The sequence below is a fragment of the Lupinus angustifolius genome, chromosome LG17 (genome assembly GCF_001865875.1).
Source record: "Lupinus angustifolius cultivar Tanjil chromosome LG17, LupAngTanjil_v1.0, whole genome shotgun sequence".
NCBI classification, from domain to species: Eukaryota; Viridiplantae; Streptophyta; class Magnoliopsida; order Fabales; family Fabaceae; genus Lupinus; species Lupinus angustifolius.
Genome location: NC_032025.1, coordinates 21251455 through 21269222, shown reverse-complemented (window position 1 = coordinate 21269222; position 17768 = coordinate 21251455). Strand labels below are relative to the sequence as shown.

The 17768-nt window shown below is 32.1% G+C and overlaps 2 protein-coding genes across 3 annotated transcripts; both read right to left on the bottom strand.

The window, feature by feature from the left end:
* On the bottom strand, positions 306-5448 carry LOC109331881 (casein kinase II subunit alpha-like). The gene is made up of 10 exons (XM_019566650.1): positions 5110-5448; positions 4678-4807; positions 3708-3902; positions 2646-2803; positions 2231-2321; positions 1987-2052; positions 1370-1452; positions 1217-1280; positions 1067-1135; positions 306-618 (listed from the first exon to the last, which is right to left on the bottom strand). Exons 1-10 carry the CDS (start codon positions 5427-5429, stop codon positions 559-561), a joined length of 1236 nt encoding a protein of 411 aa, XP_019422195.1. The 5' UTR covers positions 5430-5448; the 3' UTR covers positions 306-558.
* On the bottom strand, positions 9743-11307 carry LOC109330668. 2 transcript variants are annotated; one of them, XM_019564930.1, is made up of 3 exons: positions 10984-11305; positions 10191-10640; positions 9743-10136 (listed from the first exon to the last, which is right to left on the bottom strand). In XM_019564930.1, exons 1-3 carry the CDS (start codon positions 11062-11064, stop codon positions 10071-10073), a joined length of 597 nt encoding a protein of 198 aa, XP_019420475.1. In that variant the 5' UTR covers positions 11065-11305; the 3' UTR covers positions 9743-10070. The 2 variants fall into 2 exon arrangements, with proteins under 2 accessions (XP_019420475.1, XP_019420474.1); XM_019564929.1 differs by having other exon boundaries at positions 9743-10640; positions 10984-11307.

The window sequence follows — 17768 nt, the reverse complement described above, 5'->3', positions numbered from 1 at the left end:
AAGCATCCTTATTAATTGTATGTACTATTTAGTAATATTTGATCTAAGTAAGTAAGCCAACCATGTTTATAACAATTTAAACTCGGTCTGTAATCAAATTACACAGTTCGAAAGTGATTAGTTTCTTACCTATAAAGGTGAATATATACACTATCCCACTCACAGATACAGGTTACAACATTTCAAATGGGATTGTGTTGAAGGTTGAAAACTCATCCAACAAAACTTTTACTACTAACTGTACCTAATTGTTATCAATAAAGAAGCTTCAAAGAATCTTGAGCAATGACATTTGACTTAAGTGGTTGAGTTCAAACAAACAAGAATATGACTTCACTGAAATTTATTCATGAATTCTTTTCCAAATTTATCACACAATCGAATATGAGACCTGAATTTTTCCGAAAAACAAGAAACGGAACAAGCCAAACAAAGAACAAAAGTAGTGAAAGATCTAATGAACTGTTTTACAACAAAATAAGAGGAGAAATCTCATAAAAGCAAGTTCCACAAGAATTCAAAGTTCAGCTATGTAAACCAAGAACAAGCATCAGCAACTCAATGTGCACGAGTTCTGCTATTTCCTGCGTTTCTGACTGGATTGAAATAAGGATGGGCCTGCACAGGATTAGGCATTCATTTACTAAACACTACTACATGAGTTCAGATTATGTCCAAAGACTTCTGTGATAGGAATGGTATCAACGGTTTATGATATAATCCGAACAAAACACATGTATAAACCCATTTTGAGAGATAATTGAAAGATATAGTTGAAAAGTTCTAAAAGTCCAATAGGGACCATTTTGAACTACCAATGCTACATAAGTTAGAATGCGCCAAATTGCAATGCTATGACCTACTTAACAGGGATTTTACCACAAAATGGAGAGGAAAAAAATTTCAAACAGAGCGAGAGCAGCTCAACCAATAGCTAAAGCCAACAAGTTACATTAGAAGCCCCGATATTCCAAATGATACGCATGCTCAAAAGTCAAAACAATATATTTAAATATATCACAGAACATAAACCAATACTGAAAATACAGAGAAATTGGGTTTTTACCATTGCTTCTTTTGCAGTTGGTCGTTCCTGGTGATCATACCGTAGTAACTTGTCAACAAAGTCAACGGCCTAAAAAAAGTGTAAATTTAAAATGAGAATCAATGGCAATATGTGTTAAACTAAAATAAAGATAATTACAGTCCATACTACCTCGGGAACCGCCAAGTGTTTATTTTCTACATTAATGAACTTTGTCCATGGCTTCCGGCTATGCCTGTCCCAATATTAGAGAGTAATCTTAGTTAAAATAATAACTTTAATGAACAAATGCAACATATATAACTACGGGAGGAGAGAATAAACCTTCCCACAAGTGCTTCAAGATGTGGGTCCAACTCTATGCGGTATTTGTTCAAATATGCATTTAGTTCATCTGTTCCAAGAACCTAAAACAGGGGAAAAAGCAGATTATCAATTTCCCAGTCTCTTCAAGGTTCAAGTTGCTTCAACATCATAGCATAGCTAAGAACAGAGAAAACATCCTTTGCATCCCTAAATCTACTTCAGAAGAAGTCATATTGACTTTGCAAGTATATGGATAATTATTAAAAAAGATAAACAAAGACGTAGATTGTTGTATCCAAAATCAGAACCAGAAAAATAATGCACGGTGTTGGAAACAGATGAAAGGAATTGCTAAAAGACAACAATGACATGCCAATTCTTTACAAAAAGAGCATTTTATCACAACCACCAATGGGACAAACTCTAGCACGTAGAAATCGCCAAAAGTAGAAAAACCTTAAAAAAAGGAAAGGCTGCAAGATACATGAACAATACACACTTGCAACATAACAAAATCCCTCATGTGAATCAGGTTACAAATTTAAAACATGCTAGCAATGAGTTAGAACCCAAACACAGATAACCCAACAATCTGGCACAAACTCCACAAACTCCACCTCACTATCTTCATTTACCTTAGCTATTTTGACCAGTTGATCATAGTTATCATGCCCATAGAAGAAAGGCTCCTTACGGAATATCTGTAAAAACACATGTTGGATAAGCAAAGCGGGAGACTTCAGCAATACATTGAGTTCAAAAACTGAAATTAATTTATCATGCAGTAGCCAAAGATTTAAAGTTTACCTATGAAATATAAGAACCAAGAATAAAGCCTAACCAATACAAATTGTATTCAAAGGAAAGTGCATTGCTTACCATCCCCGCCAACATACAACCAAGACTCCATAAATCCAGTGAGTAATCATAGTCTTGAAGATCAACAAGAAGCTCAGGACCTTTGAAATATCTACAAGCAAAGCACATACAAAGATATAAGAAATGGTGTGCCTCAAAAAACAACAGCCTCAAGGAGCAGAGAACTCAGAACCATAATCTAGTTACTTTATTTTACAAAAATAACAAGCCGATATCCACCAATTGTGGAGTAAACCATATTTGTTTTTTTTAGCTGCATGGCATAGACATGTAAAGGGAGGGAAACACAAACTTACAAACTAAATCATTTATTTCGGACACTACATTTCTAAGAAAATGTTGCCTGATTAATTATTTTATGACAATTTACAGGTTGGCCAGAAAAGCAACAAAAGAAACATAAATGCAAAAGAACCTTGAGGCAACGCGGACATTATATTCTTGTCCGGGATGATAGAACTCAGCAAGGCCCCAATCTATAAGGCGAAGCTTACGCTGCTCATGATCAATCATCACATTATGTGGCTTTACATCCCGATGCATGATTCCTTGTGAGTGGCAATAATCCAGTGCCTGAAAAAGTTTCAAATAACTTAGCACTCTCAACTTAATTAATGACCACAAACAATTATAAATAGTTGGATTGGTAAACAAATCCAAGTATCCAACGCATTTTCAGATCACACATGGAACAAAGTAGTACAATGCATACACCAACAAGGATATATGAGCATGTATAACTAAATATGCCAATAAGGAAACGGCACGAACATAAGCAGTCATATATATGCACATGCAGTGTCTTTAGCAAGCACTATTTGCAATGTAAGCCTTCCTAGATGAGCTCCAAGTATAATACATTAAGTAAACATTTGACCAACTTGAGTGATATGTACTTCCTCCATCAAAGATTGTCTTTATTGAATGACAAAAAAAGGATTGATAATACTGAGAGCAATGAACATAAAAATTAAAATATCATTTGAGTTGAAATCTCATATCAAAGACATTGATGCCGAAGACAAATCATATTTATTGGACATATAAATGACTAGAGGAGCATCTTCATATAAGCCATCCTGATGAGAAGGCTTTGTTAAACAAATGATTTGAAGAAAGGAACTGGTTTTTGAATTCTCATTGTATAATCATGACAACATGGTGACATGTCTTGCATTGCAAGAGTAACTATAGAGCAGAATTAAGTTCTACAATCCTGAGACATCAGCTCCCCAGATTACACTCAAAATGTATTTTCCATCCATAATCCACACTACACTAAAGACAGAAGTATTCGCCAAATGTGTGCAGCAATGTCTCAAGCTTAATCCAACAATAAAATCACATTATTAAAAAAAACAACCTTATTTACTATATCTCACATGCAGTGAGATGCAAGAAGAAAAAACCACTTTAAAAAGTGATAGAGATGTCATGTTCGTGATGTTATTTGATCAACATTAGAGCGTTAACTCACCTTTAGAAGTTCATGGATATAATATCGTATATCATAGTCTGACAATGTAGGATATAGCACTTTAAAGTCGTTGTTATTAACATATTCAAATATAAAGCTTGGGGTCTTCGACTGCTGATCTCTAACGATGTCAAGCAACTTCACAATATTGGGCCCTCCACAAAGATTCTGCAATATTTTGATTTCCCTCTTGATCTGCATTTAAATCAGAAGCATGTTTAACACTCTTCAATGTTTAAACAAAGAAATACATTACTGAAAAGCCTTCTGCTACTAGAGCACCTTTATTCTACGTAACCAGATGGAACTAATTAAAGCTACACCTTAGCACTACACTTGCCATTCACATCCAATAATCAAAATCCAAAACTCAAGAGAGAAATACCATTTACGTCATGGTCTTTTAGATCAACCTCAAGAGCCAAAGAAAAGAAAAAACATGCTTTCATTAAAATTAACACCTATCATTCTAATCAGTGTTGCAAAGAAAACCAAACTAAAATTAGTGATTCATTGTTTGCAGCAGATATAGTCCTAGTTAGTAGATGATATCTTACTACTGGAAGAATAGTGAGGAGGAGGAATAAATGGTAAACTAGTGTTGTGTACACCAGCAACAGAAGCAGATAAGTTTCAATGTATAAAACAAAAACATATGGAATATAAATTTTGAAAGAAACACACTAACACCATGTTAAGGTCTAGCCATTCTAATATGGTATCAGAGCCTGACTCTCCCAATGGGCCACCCGCACATGTCTAGTCCTATAAACTTCACGCTCCGTATGTCCAGTCCAGGGCATGACGAGGGTGGAGCTAGCTTTTCGGGTTGAGTTAGGTCTAGCCTTTCTAATAAGATTGTCTATGATTATTATTTTACTTCCATATACCTAAACTGAACATTAGCCAACATCACCACCCACACGTAATTACAATTTTCATTATCAAAAGTGCTCAGAACAAAGTTTACCTTCTTCTTCTTGACAGGTTTCAGGATCTTGATTACACATTTTTCATTATCGGTGAGGTGAACACCCTCAAACACCTCACTATATTTTCCCCTTCCCACCTTCCTCACCACCTCATAATCATCTTGTTCCCTGCCACTCACAACAACAACAAATTAATTAATAAATAAATAACAGCAACACTAAAAAAACAATAAATCTACACACAAAAAGGCAGCCCAGTGCACGAGACTCGGTCGGGTCTAGGGATGATAAATATATGCAGTATGCAGCCTTAACTCGGCAAGCAGAGAGACTGTTTCCAGAATCCGTGACCTTTTTATACACTAAGTAACATTGTACGGCTAAAATACCCTAAAATTTCTTCTAAGGAAAAAAAATGAAACAAATAAATTTGCAGATAATGAAAATTAAAAATGAGAAAAAGAAGCTACCCCCAATGAACAGTGAGATTTTCATAGTCCCAATATTCCTTAGGACGAACAACGTTAACATCAGAATAAACCCTAGCTTTTGATGGAGCGCCAGGGCGGCGCGTGGCTTTCCCAATCTTGTGCGCCAGGGTGTCGGGCGGAGGTGGAAATGTGCGGCGGAGGTGGTGAGCGTGCGGCGGAGAAGGTGCGGCGGAGGAAGAAGCGAGGTGGCGGAGGAAGAATGGTTTGAAAAGAGAAGAATGAAAAGAATGAAGAGATTGAGAAGAACGGAAGAGAAAGTTGTGAGAGAAATTCAATTGGAGGAAGGGCCTTATGGCCATTAAATTGGAAATTGGAAAATGGGAATTTTAAAAATAAAGTTTCAAGTAAATAGCTTTTTTATGCCTTGGACATGTATCGTTAGTGCATGAATATTACACTCTTGATTTATTGAATTTCATTTTAGACAAAAAGATGCATGTGTCATTCATTTTATATTGTTAGTATATTATTTATCATTCATTTTTTCAATTATGATTGATTATTATATAAAAGTAATACCAATAATACTTAAATAAATGATGCATTGAGTGTTGAATGTGTATGAATCTTTAATTATCAGTCCATAAATATTATGCTATTAATTTAATGCAATTCATACATAGTTACATTAAGGATCCTGAGAAATAAATTAGCCAAGAGATGAGGTATGCGAAGAGATTATAAGCTGATTAATAGATTTATTTTACCAAAAAATAAGTTTGTAATCATGTTTTGTTAAAGGGAAATTTTAGAAAAGATAGATTATAAGCTATACTTTGATTAGAGATGGTAAAATGGGTCGTCTGACTTGTTTTATATGCCTACAAAAATTTAAGTAGACGCGGACATGAACACATTATCTTAACGGACAAAACTTAATGTCTTGTCCATTTTAACATGGACATATGGGTGGTCTGCGAGTATTGTTGTATAATTAAACAATTCATATAAGAAATAAAAATAAATTAAATAAAATTGTTGAACATAAAAATTAACAAAAACTTTGATATTCTATATGAAGTTGAACAAATCATATTAAATTACAATTTTTTAGAGATTAAAATTTACATTACAATTTTTTTATTTTTTTCTTAAATTATGCTCGCGAGTCGCCCCATTGCCCAATGAAAATTGTCTACGGATTTGATGGGCAAAACAGGCTAATAGACAAATTTTGTATATCATATCCGCAAAAATTGTCTGTTTATAGGCATTATCCGTTTTGTCATCTATAACTTTGAAAGTAATTCCACCCAATTTGTCTTGTAATACCCTAGCTTACAAGCTTTTTTTTATGATTTTATCATTTTCAATTAATTTCATCAAACATGTTGGTTTATCAGCTTTAACCCTGAAATCAGTTTTTTACTCAATTTTACCAGTTATAGCCCAATTGCGACACATTGTTTTATTTAGAAACAGTGCATAGGATTATGATGAATTACATAGAATCTGAAATCACATGTATCATGTATTGGATTCAATGTTTCACATAATATGTATTGCATTCTTTATAAAAGAAGTCTTATAATAATGATATAAAAAGTGACAAACGGCATAAAACTGTACCACACATCATAACCACTATTGTGAACCATGTACTTATGGTATGGGGGATAAAATGTCAAGTATAAGGGTAATATAGGAGGACCCAAGTGCACGAGACTTCTTTGTAATGGCAATAGGGCATAGTTACACAATCCCGAAATACCATGACTATGTACCGGATTCAGCGTATCATGTATTGTGTTCTTTATAAAACAAAAATTGTAATAATAATATAAAAAGTGACTAATCGCATAAAATTAGTATTGTGCATCGTAACTAGTACTATGAACCATGTAATTATGGTATGGGGGAGGATAAAATGTCAAGTATAAGGGTAACATAGGACAACCCAAGTACACGAGACTCTCTTCTAATGGGGATGAGGCATAGTTACACAATCCCCTGTAAAATGTACGTAGTTTTATCCTACCAGCGACAAATTGTTTCATTAGATTTGAATCCATGACTTTTTGATCACTAAATAACAAACTATATGATCGCTCAATACATAAGGCAAACAACCTTACAATTATGCTCGATGCTCAATACAAGGGTAGTATATATTTCAGAGTGTCATGTACATCCTCAAGTGTATGTGGATCCGCTTTGTTTTCTAGTTTCAAAGTTCATAATTCTTGCTGAACTAATTCCTGAACAATCAAGAGCAACACTAAAGCTTTATTACATAAATAAATTATTGAGAATAATAAAATCTACATTATTATTTGAATGACCCATTTAGATAACTTATGGCTACATCTATAGTTTTATGTACAAGGTATGTCGGGAGATCTTCATCCATGGGTTACAACAATTTTTCATGGGCTAAGTAAAAGAAGCGTATAAGTGGATTTGATACTATATCTTGACCCAAAACCTTAGGCATCAAGTCTATGGGTCCATCCACTTATATGCTCTTTAATTTATCTATTTTTGTTTAATGAGAAACTTTTTCATTCACATTTGAAATATCTGATAGGTAAATTAATTAGCTCATGAATGATCATGGTTTTATGTTATAATTTGTTTGAAACAGTTATTCAAATCATATATTCTTCAATAAATTTAACATTGGTTGTCATTGGAAGGATCACTGTTCTTTCTATTAGAAAAGTTATAAGTCACTCTAAAACACGTGTACTATTATGTGTATCACATATTTTTGAAGATACAAGATAGGATAAGTTTGTAATATACATACATAACATCATAAAATATAATAAATATATAATTATTGTAGCAAGAATTCGTATAAAGATCATATTTTTTAAAAACTACTAAATATAAAATGAAAATTATATTGCGATAAAAAAGTTAATGTTTATTGCCCACAAATAAGAAAGTAGTAATAAATTTTCATCCATGACCAATATTATGGAGATGCATTTCCTCTACCATCTATACTCTGTCTTTTCTCTTTTGGTACCAATATTGTGTCGTATGTTTTTTTTCTTCCTCTTAAAATGTTTTTGTATAGTAGTTTGGATGTTTGAGAGTTATTAAAAAAAATATATTAAGAATATCGGATAGTAGTATCAAATTTATAGTTTCTTTTTTTTCAAAAAAAATAATTTCTATACTATATGAATAAGCATTAATTAAATATTGGAGAGTACGAGATACAGAAACATGAAGAATATTGAAGTATTTTTCTGATGTTTGAAATTGTGACAGCTTACTGAAAATAATTCTGTATAGTTACAGAAAAGGCCTTACAAATTCAATATTTATAATTTTGTCTCCATGATCAAGGAGAAAAAGAGGAAGGAAATAATATATATTTTTCCGTACAATTTCAACAACATAGACAATTGTCATTATCAAAGTCTGTCCCAAATTAATCATAATATGTCACATCAATTAAAAAATTTAAACATTCATGATTTTGTCTATTTTTGTTTTACTATGATTGATTTGGGACATGTTTGGGGATAACTGATCCTCGTCCCCTACTAAGTAGGAGTCTCGTGAACTAAAAGGTTAAAGTCCTCTATGATAAAGTTGTGTACATCTATCATCTATAAACCTCACTAAGAGAAAGCCTCGTGCACCACCCTTAGGGAGGTCAACTTGTAACAGTACAGCTACATTATGTCTTCCTAAGGACCATAAAATCACTGGAACAATACAATGTCTGATAACATCAGTTAGTGGGGTCTGTCCTAAATTATTGAGTCCTTTGGGATAAAAAGCTTTTAGTTAGAAAGTTAATAAGAGTTCAAGTCACAACCTAGTAGTGTCAATATTGATATTTGAGCCTAATAATCAAATAAGGAAAGGGATCATGGATTGATTTATATTCATGAATATTCTAAAGACATTAAATTTAGTAAGTTATATACATATATATTTTTTAGGAAGACATAAACAAATCAAAACATGTTAAGAGGTTTTTAAATATTTTGTAAGAGAATCTTGTGTCCATTTTATGGTACATCTCAAACTTCAATGTGGATGATGTGTTTAAGGAATTAAAAGAAATAATATTATTACATCTATCACCAACAACAACAATCAAACTTTTATTCCACTAGATAAGATTGATTATATTGATCGACTAAGTTGATAGATCGATATTATAATATTATATCATAAATCGTGTTAATTGAAAAATTATGATCTAGTCTTTTTTAACTATTCACCTATGCTTTTTCTTGGTTCCCTTATGCCTCTAGGAATTGGACTAGCCTCAATTTGATTAAGTGCTTTGTGAGAAAGGCCTCACAATCTGTTAGGACTCAATGATAAATTGTTTCGTTTTCTTTCACAACGGGCAACCTGATTAGACCAGCTACATAGATCGAACAACGTCATAATGCTCATATTGATTTGATCTTATACCCAAAAAAATAAAATAAAAATCTTTACTAAATGATTTTTTTTCTTTGGGTTTAAGATCAAATAAATATAGGATATATCATTGTGTCCTTGCCTTTCACAAAGGGTGCTAAGTGCCTAAATTATTATGAGAAATGGCATAAGCTTTACATGTAGCTTTCCACTATAATCCATGAAAGGATGGTTTTCATGACTTTAGTGGCAATGAATATGAGTGACTGCTATGTTGGAACAAAGAAATATCAATGGCCTTTAATTTGTACTATAGAATAGTAATGAGATTAGATAGTTACTACAAGCTAAAAAAGTTATCTTTATACAAGACATCACCAAACTCAACCACACTAGACAACTTGGTAGAACATTCCAAACAAACATCATTCAAGCAGTTAGTCTTAAAACTATGTCTCAAACTATGTCCCAAACTTTGTCTCAGACCGATGATATTAAAGTAAAAACAGAAAAAATAATGAATATTTAATTTTTTAATTGACATGTTTGGGACAGAGTTTCGGACATCAGATTCTTGTCCATCATATTGACCTAAAGTTGTTTCAAGTCATATTCAGATTCAACACTTGTAAAAGCCAAGGTGATTGTTTAAATCTATCTTGTCTTAATTGTTCTTCAATGCCAAAACTGTTTCTAATTCCATTTTGGTAGCCTGAGGTTGAATCTTGCACCTGAACAAGGTGTATCATGCTTCCATTTGATTCTTGCCTTGTTGTATAACTGCTTTTATAGGTCCTGCATCTTGTCGTGTTTATATGGTTGGATTTCGATCCATCAGAAGAAGAACACAAGCTATGTGAATCCGAAGCGAGCCGTGCCGAAAATCTCTTCCTATGGCTGTATCTTGAAGGGCCTAGTGTAAGCTCAATCTCAGCCTCATCTATGTTCTCTAGTTCTTCATCATCTGATTCAGCAATGTGTTCCTTAGAAGGCCTTTCAAGATCAAATTTCATTTGAGGCTTTCCTTGTGCACCTTTATGATGAACATTTTGAGTTAAACTAATGGCATTGTTGAAGTACCATTCTGATTCACATACTTCATTACCTCTTCTTGATTCCATATTCTTCATTAGTATCTTTTGGACACGATATAATCGATGAAGTTCGTAGACCTGTAAAAGAAATCTCAGGATACTCAATACTGTAATGATGCTGATTGATGTAAGAATCGTTGAAACACAATTCTCTCATTTGATAGAGAACCGTGAATCGGTTCTCTCGTACTAATTTGTGGTTCTTTTGTGAATTGGTTCCCTGTAAGAACCGAACCAGATTTTTACATACAGTTTAAGTAAAATAAAAGAAAAAATAAAAACCCTACTGAATATACCCCTACCATACTGGTATTTGACAAGGCAACATACTGCGTACTACATACCCGTATCCGTACCAAAGAGAATCACGTATCAGATGACTATAGTAAGAATACTATCGTAAAGAAAGAAAAAGAAGTACCTGTTCTTTGAAAGTTTCTTCATGTTTTAGCATGGCCATTCTCATGTATTCTTTATCACATGTCTTAACAATCTTCTCCATCTATGATCTTTGATCTTTGTTTAGCTTCAACAATTTTGAATCAATGGTAGTGGAAATTTGTGCTCACATGTGAATCTTCATGGTATCACTCAACCTTAACATAAGTTATCAAAGTTAAGCTTAAATAAGTAAGATTCTAATAGAATGTAATTGATGAATGAAAAGTTGTCTATGTAGAAAATAGTATGGTTCAAGGAAAGCATTGATATAATAGCATTGAAACACTTATGCAAAGTGAATATGATGGCATCACCTTCAGTTTTTTTGGAGTTACCGATGTTATTTTTTCATCTTTTTGGGTAAGGAATTATTCCATTTTAGGATACGTGGCTGTTCTTCCCAACAAGTGTCACTCCCAGGAATCGAATTCTTAACATTTTGGTCGTTCTGGAGATTTAACAAGACCTTACACAGACTGAGGTCTAAACTTCCTTTTAATATAATCTATATGTTCCCTTTCTCTTTCTCTACTTCCAAAACTTTGGACCACAATTTTATGAACCCCACCAAAAAAATATCTTCTGTCAACTTTTTCTGTTAAATTTTCCTAACCATGATAATAACTTCTTATGTATATTGCATAAATGATGTCATTATTTAAGTTATACTTTCAATTATTGCAATATATCTAATTACATCATCAAGACACTGTTTTCTTTTCTTTTCTTTTCATATAAAAAAGGCTTGAAAAACAATATCATTAGAGTTAGGACCACAAGGAATTCATTTATTTCATTTTATTGTAAAGTTTTAGAATGAAATAAGGTACTTCTAAATGATACTTATTATTGCCATGATGCTAAGTCATATTCCTCATTTATGAAATATCAGACTTTATAATAAAATATGGCATAACATATCTGTTCTATATCAATCTAATATTGTAATTTAGTGGTGTAATGTCCCGTTAGATCCTAAGATGACCAAAAAATCAAGAATTTGATGTCTAAGAGTAACATTTGTTGGGAGCGACAGCCACACACCCGAAAGGAATTAGTTCCTTACCCATAAAAAGTGACGCGATACCTTTGGTATTACCAAAAAAATCCAATATTGTAATATGAAATTAAATTATCACACACCAAAATGACATAACATAATTTCCAAAATTTGTAACAAATTGAATATAGCTTCTAACCTGTTGAGAATTCAATGAGCTGAAAATACACACAATTTTCTTACACAAGAAAATGCAAGAAACTTCACACTTTCTTATAACACAAACTTGAGAGACAACCTTGTTTAGTTGTTTAAATTGAAAAAGACAGATAATTAGTGTTTGAGGTTAAATAGAATATAAGAGAAGTGTTGTAGAATTTAAGATTCTCTGTTAAAAAAAAGACACAGAAACCAAAGTGCTATTATTCCATGAGGTTTGAAGCATGCCAAACAAATCTCAGTGCCTTGACCAATGTGATTCAAGTTTTGTGGACTAGATGCTTAAGACATGTTCAGCAATGAAGATTTATTAAATTAAATGTGACAGAAAGTGAGAAATAAATAATAACTATATGCATTATTAGCACTAATAAAAATTTATATAGTTTTTGTGGATCACAAGGTTTTGGTTTGCTCAAGACAAATCATCAACAAAACAGCATAGCTTGCTTATGTGAATCACATGCACCTAAATTTTCTATATTATAAGACAGTTGTCTCATTTGGGTAATACAATTAATAAGTCGTCATCTGATACGTGGTTCTCTTTTATATAGGTGTAGGTACATAATATACGATATGTTACCCTGTCAAATACTAGTACGGTAAGGGTTGTAAGTTTGAATCAATTTTTGTTTCACTATAGGAGAAATGTTTGTTGTAACTCATTCATGTAAATGAGTGTATATTACCAATTATTTTTTCATTGAAGGTAAAAATTTGATTCGTTCCTTAAAGGGAATCAGTTCATAAAAAAACCACGAATTAGTACGAAAGAACCAATTTAATATTCTCTACCAAAATCAGAGATTTGTATTTCAATATTTACCACCATATAAATTAATAAGGGCTATTGTTATATTGAATACTTCCTAACTTTTTTTGCTCATAATAATACTATTCCCCTCAAGCTAAATTGCATGAGGTTACTTAAAATTAATAAACAAATTACATATTAATTATGTGTTGTTATATAATTGAAGTGTGTCTATATAGAACATAAACTTGTTATTATAAATCATATGTAATTCATTATCTTATATAATGATAATGAAGCAAAAATAACAACAATAATAATAAATGTTTTAAATTTATAATTAACATAACATATTTTTATTAACACGAGAGTACGAAACACGGAGCAACATATATTTGTTACCTTATGGGGGCATCTTTCTCTGGCTCAGACAGATAGATCCTAACCGTACCATAACTGGGTACCCCTTCTAACTGGCACAAGATCTTAAACCCAACACTTATTAAGTTTTCATTTCTTATACATAAAATAATGGGGGGACAAAAAATCATGGGTTTATCTCATTCTTAATTCTTTCGTTGGATTTTATCAATGTTGTTATAAGTGCATAGAGAGAATCATCAATTTTGGATGTTTTGTACCTATATTTTACAAAGATAGGTTCAATTTTGATGGGTTTTTTTAGGAGCAAAACCAAGCTCAATGATTGTAGATAATAACTGGCCATGTGTGTGCCATGTTAATTAATATAATGTTTATGTTATAGAGTACCTACCACCTTGGATTTAAATTTACTAATAGATGTGCATGCCATGGATACTTTAACCTAAAGTTTTTTTTTTACCTTTTGGGTATTTATTATGGTTTGTTTGGAATTTGGATTTTGGAAGGAAATGGAGAGAAAGACAACGCTTGGGAGCCATAAAATATATTTGTGAGATAATTTTTAAGTTTTCTATTTCCTTTCAAAATTCAACTCCTAGACAAACCCTTAGGGAATCTCGACTAATGAAAAGTCACATCAGGGGAGCCTCCAACCACCAGGGAGTTTCATTAGTCACAAGTGAGACACCACGTCATGAACCAAAACCTTAAGACATTAGTTCCATGGGCCTTTACTTCTTATAAACTCTTTCACTCCTCTCCGTATATCCAATGTGGGACTTCACACTTAAATAAACCCAAAAAATTCATTTTATTATTACCAGGTTCATGAGGTTACTTCTAGTTGGAGTCCCAAACATGATGAGAAGTAGTAGTATAAAGCACATATTAGAGTAGAGTAGATTAGATCCATGTAGGGTATGACCCTAATGAAGATGCATTAAACATTTGAATTATACAATACAAGAAAGTTATAAAGGAAGGAGTGTGAGAAATGGAGATGGTGCTGAAGCACGCTTTGCCGGGGCATGAAGGTGCATTCTTATGGGGTAGTGGGTCCTTTGTTTTACTGAAAAGCCTAACCTATATAAGGGCTTGTGTTTTTGTTTGGTCCCATGTGAATTTCATATTCAATAAAATCAAGGGACCCATGTATAGGTATTTTATAATATTCATATTGTTGGATTTATTTAAGTGTGAAGTCTCACAATGGATGGAGTGAAAGAGCTTATAAGAAGGAAAAACTCGTGAAACTAATGTCTTAAGGTTTTGATTCAAGACGTGGTGTCTCACTTGTGGCTCTCCACTCTTCTCATACCTATGTAACAATAACAATGGAACTCCCCAGTGATTAGAGGCTCACCTCACCGGTTGCAGTCTGGTCCTACACATATCTTACATAGAATTTAAGATATTAGTTTGCCCTTCTTTTTCTCTTCATTTTTAGGGTATTTTCTTCTTCCATACGGGAGTATATTTATCATCTAAATTTTTTTATCACTTCATATATTACATAATAAGTTTCCTATCTCTAAGGTATCTTCCCAACATATGTTGATCAGAGACGCCAAGATATTCAAAGTTTGACCTTAAATCTGGTTTTTGATAATTTAGATTATATTCTGCTGAACGCTACAGAACTGCATTTTGCATCCCAAACGCATAATGTCAATAAACAATATACAATAACATACTTTTTGGGAGCAGATGTGCTCCGATTTGAGATATGTTCTAGTGTTTAGATAAATCTATGGATTGAACTTGGACGTTATGTTTATAAGTAACATAAGCTTTTTTCTACACATCCTTTAGTTTAGGAGTTCTAACTACATTATAAAAAATTAGTTTAGTTCCATATGAGTTTCTAATCAATTTAAAATATCATAATTAAGTCCTAGATGATTGAAGCAAGAACCCAATACCAACAAATTAATATTGGTGCATAAATTGTTGATTGATTAAAAACACAGCCCTAGAAAAATTAGTGTTAATGACAATGATGGGGTGATTATGAAATAATCGGACACTTAAAAAAAGCAGCTTCAATATAATTAGAAACTAATACTTTTATGAGTATAATATTTAGAGAATAATCGTATCAGAAGATAATTTATCTCCTTAAACCCACAGAGTGTTTGACATGTGCCTTATTTTTTCTTTTATAATATATTTTAAAATGAAAACTACTCGAAGGAAGAGAAAGAAGACACATGTCAAACACTACGTGAATTTAAGGAGAGAAGTAATCTTCTGGTATGAGAAAATATTTTATTATCTAATATTTATGTACTTTTAATGTAAAGATTTATATATCATCATTACATTATTTACTTTTCATTTGTACTAATTTTTTAAGAGTTAATACTTAATAGTGAGTAAATTTAAATAGTAAATGATATAATGCCACTATATAAAACTCATACATTATCAGTGTATACAGTCTTTTTATACTTTTATATTTTCTGATAAAATTTGATCGGGTAGAAAGAGACATTACAGGATTCCTATTCATATAGTGATGGTATCAATATTCTCTATAAGTCCCCTTATTATTTTTAAAATGTCATAATGGATGAATTTTACTAACTCTTGGGTTTGTTGTTTTAAATGTATCATGGTAGTTGTAGGTAAAATTTTACTTGTATCAATTTAGTTCCTTGAAAAATTAGTAAACTCAAAATAAATAAATTAATAAACTTAATGGATTAACAAACATTTCCATTTGACACAACATGTGTTAGAATTATAATCAACAATGATAAAAAGAAACATTCAAGCAACCAATGCAAATAATAAAAAAAACACCAAAAATATGGAAAATCTCAAAAACCACGAGACTTAACATAAAAAATGTTCAATTCATATTCTAAGTGAACATTGTTGGTTCCGCAACAACTTCACCATTAAAAATATTCATCTACCTAACAACATCATTGATATGATTATTTGGATTATGATTTACCATAATATCATGGTTGCCAAAATCAACTACATCAAACATAAATATCAAAATTTGACTTAAAATCAAACAAGTTTAAAAGTACTAGGGAACTATGACTTCTTTGCCTTGTCAATAATTTCAATAGTTTGGTCCTTCAAGAAATCAACATCACAACTTCTAATAAGCTTATTCTCAATTTGATAAAAAAGCTAGTAGTCAAATTTATCACCACCATAACCAATGAATATACATTGCATTGTCTTTTTATCTAACTTGAACCACTCATCATTATTGGGCACATGCACAAAAAATCACATCCAAAGACATTTAAGTAATTTATCACCATCATCCATAACCAATCTTGTTCAACCTTTCTACCGGGGGAATGGAGTATCTTCCGGTATAAGAAGATAAGTTATCTCTTTCTACTAGTGAAATCATGACATGTGTCATGTTTCATTATTTTCTATAAAAATGTTTTTAAAAATAAACAAAACAGCACATGTGTCACATTTTTACTGGCTAGAGGAAATAAGTTACCTCATGATATGAGAAGATACATTATTCTCTTCTACTAGACCATCAAGTTTTGAAGTCTTGGGAGACATTTTTTAGTGTCTCATATCATGCTTCTTGTACTATCGATCAAATGGTCCATAACACTTACCACCATTACTAGTGTGAATACATTTAAGTTTCCTTCAAGTCTCTCTCAAGAGAAGTTGAAAACTAATAAGATATCAAATACATGGTCTTTAATCTTCAAGGCATAGACCAAAACTTTCCCACAATAGTCATCCATATAAGTGACATAGTAAAGTGCACCACATATATTTTTTCACCTTATGGATAAGAAACTAATTGCTATCGGACTGTGTGGTGATATCTTATCCAATAAATGTTGTTCTTAGGAATCAAATCATTAACCTTTTAGTCTTTATGTGGATCTAGTGAAATCTTACATCATTAGATCAACGTCTTGTTGGTGACCATCAATAGATTTCATCTTCGACCATAAATATCTTAGTGCACCAAATTATGCACGTGTGATTTTCTAGAAGGAGGCTCTATAATGTTTCACAGCCAAACAATGAGCATAATTCTCCAGTTTTGCATCATTCAAACCTAAAAGGAAGTTTTTTTCACCAAAAAAATTAAGTCATTTCTCACTCATATGTGTATAAACCAAAGAATCATGTCTTTGTTTCCAACATCCACCTCTAAAAGTATTAACATAATCATCATCATCAAATAACATTTTTTCAAAATTAAGGTTTTCCTTTTGTTGGTCTTTGAATAAACAAGGCCAATACCAATCACATTTAACATACTATTATTCTCCATCTTCAATACCCAAAAATGTATGATGTGAAAAATCCTTTCTAGGTTTTGCATGAAAACAAGCAACACTATCAACAAAGTGGGCTCATGAGACATAACATTAATAGATTAAAATATTCATCA

What these genes read in the sequence shown, in the direction of transcription:
- LOC109331881 (XM_019566650.1), bottom strand. Translation starts at nt 5,429, where the DNA reads ATGGCCATAAGGCCCTTCCTCCAATTGAATTTCTCTCACAACTTTCTC. An exon ending in GTTGTATGTTGGCGGGGATG is followed by an intron (nt 2,053 to 2,230) that starts GTAAGCAATGCA and finishes GTGTTTTTACAG; the next exon opens with ATATTCCGTAAGGAGCCTTT. An exon ending in AACACTTGGCGGTTCCCGAG is followed by an intron (nt 1,136 to 1,216) that starts GTAGTATGGACT and finishes CACTTTTTTTAG; the next exon opens with GCCGTTGACTTTGTTGACAA.
- LOC109330668 (XM_019564929.1), bottom strand. Translation starts at nt 11,064, where the DNA reads ATGGAGAAGATTGTTAAGACATGTGATAAAGAATACATGAGAATGGCC. An exon ending in AAGAAACTTTCAAAGAACAG is followed by an intron (nt 10,641 to 10,983) that starts GTACTTCTTTTT and finishes TTTCTTTTACAG; the next exon opens with GTCTACGAACTTCATCGATT.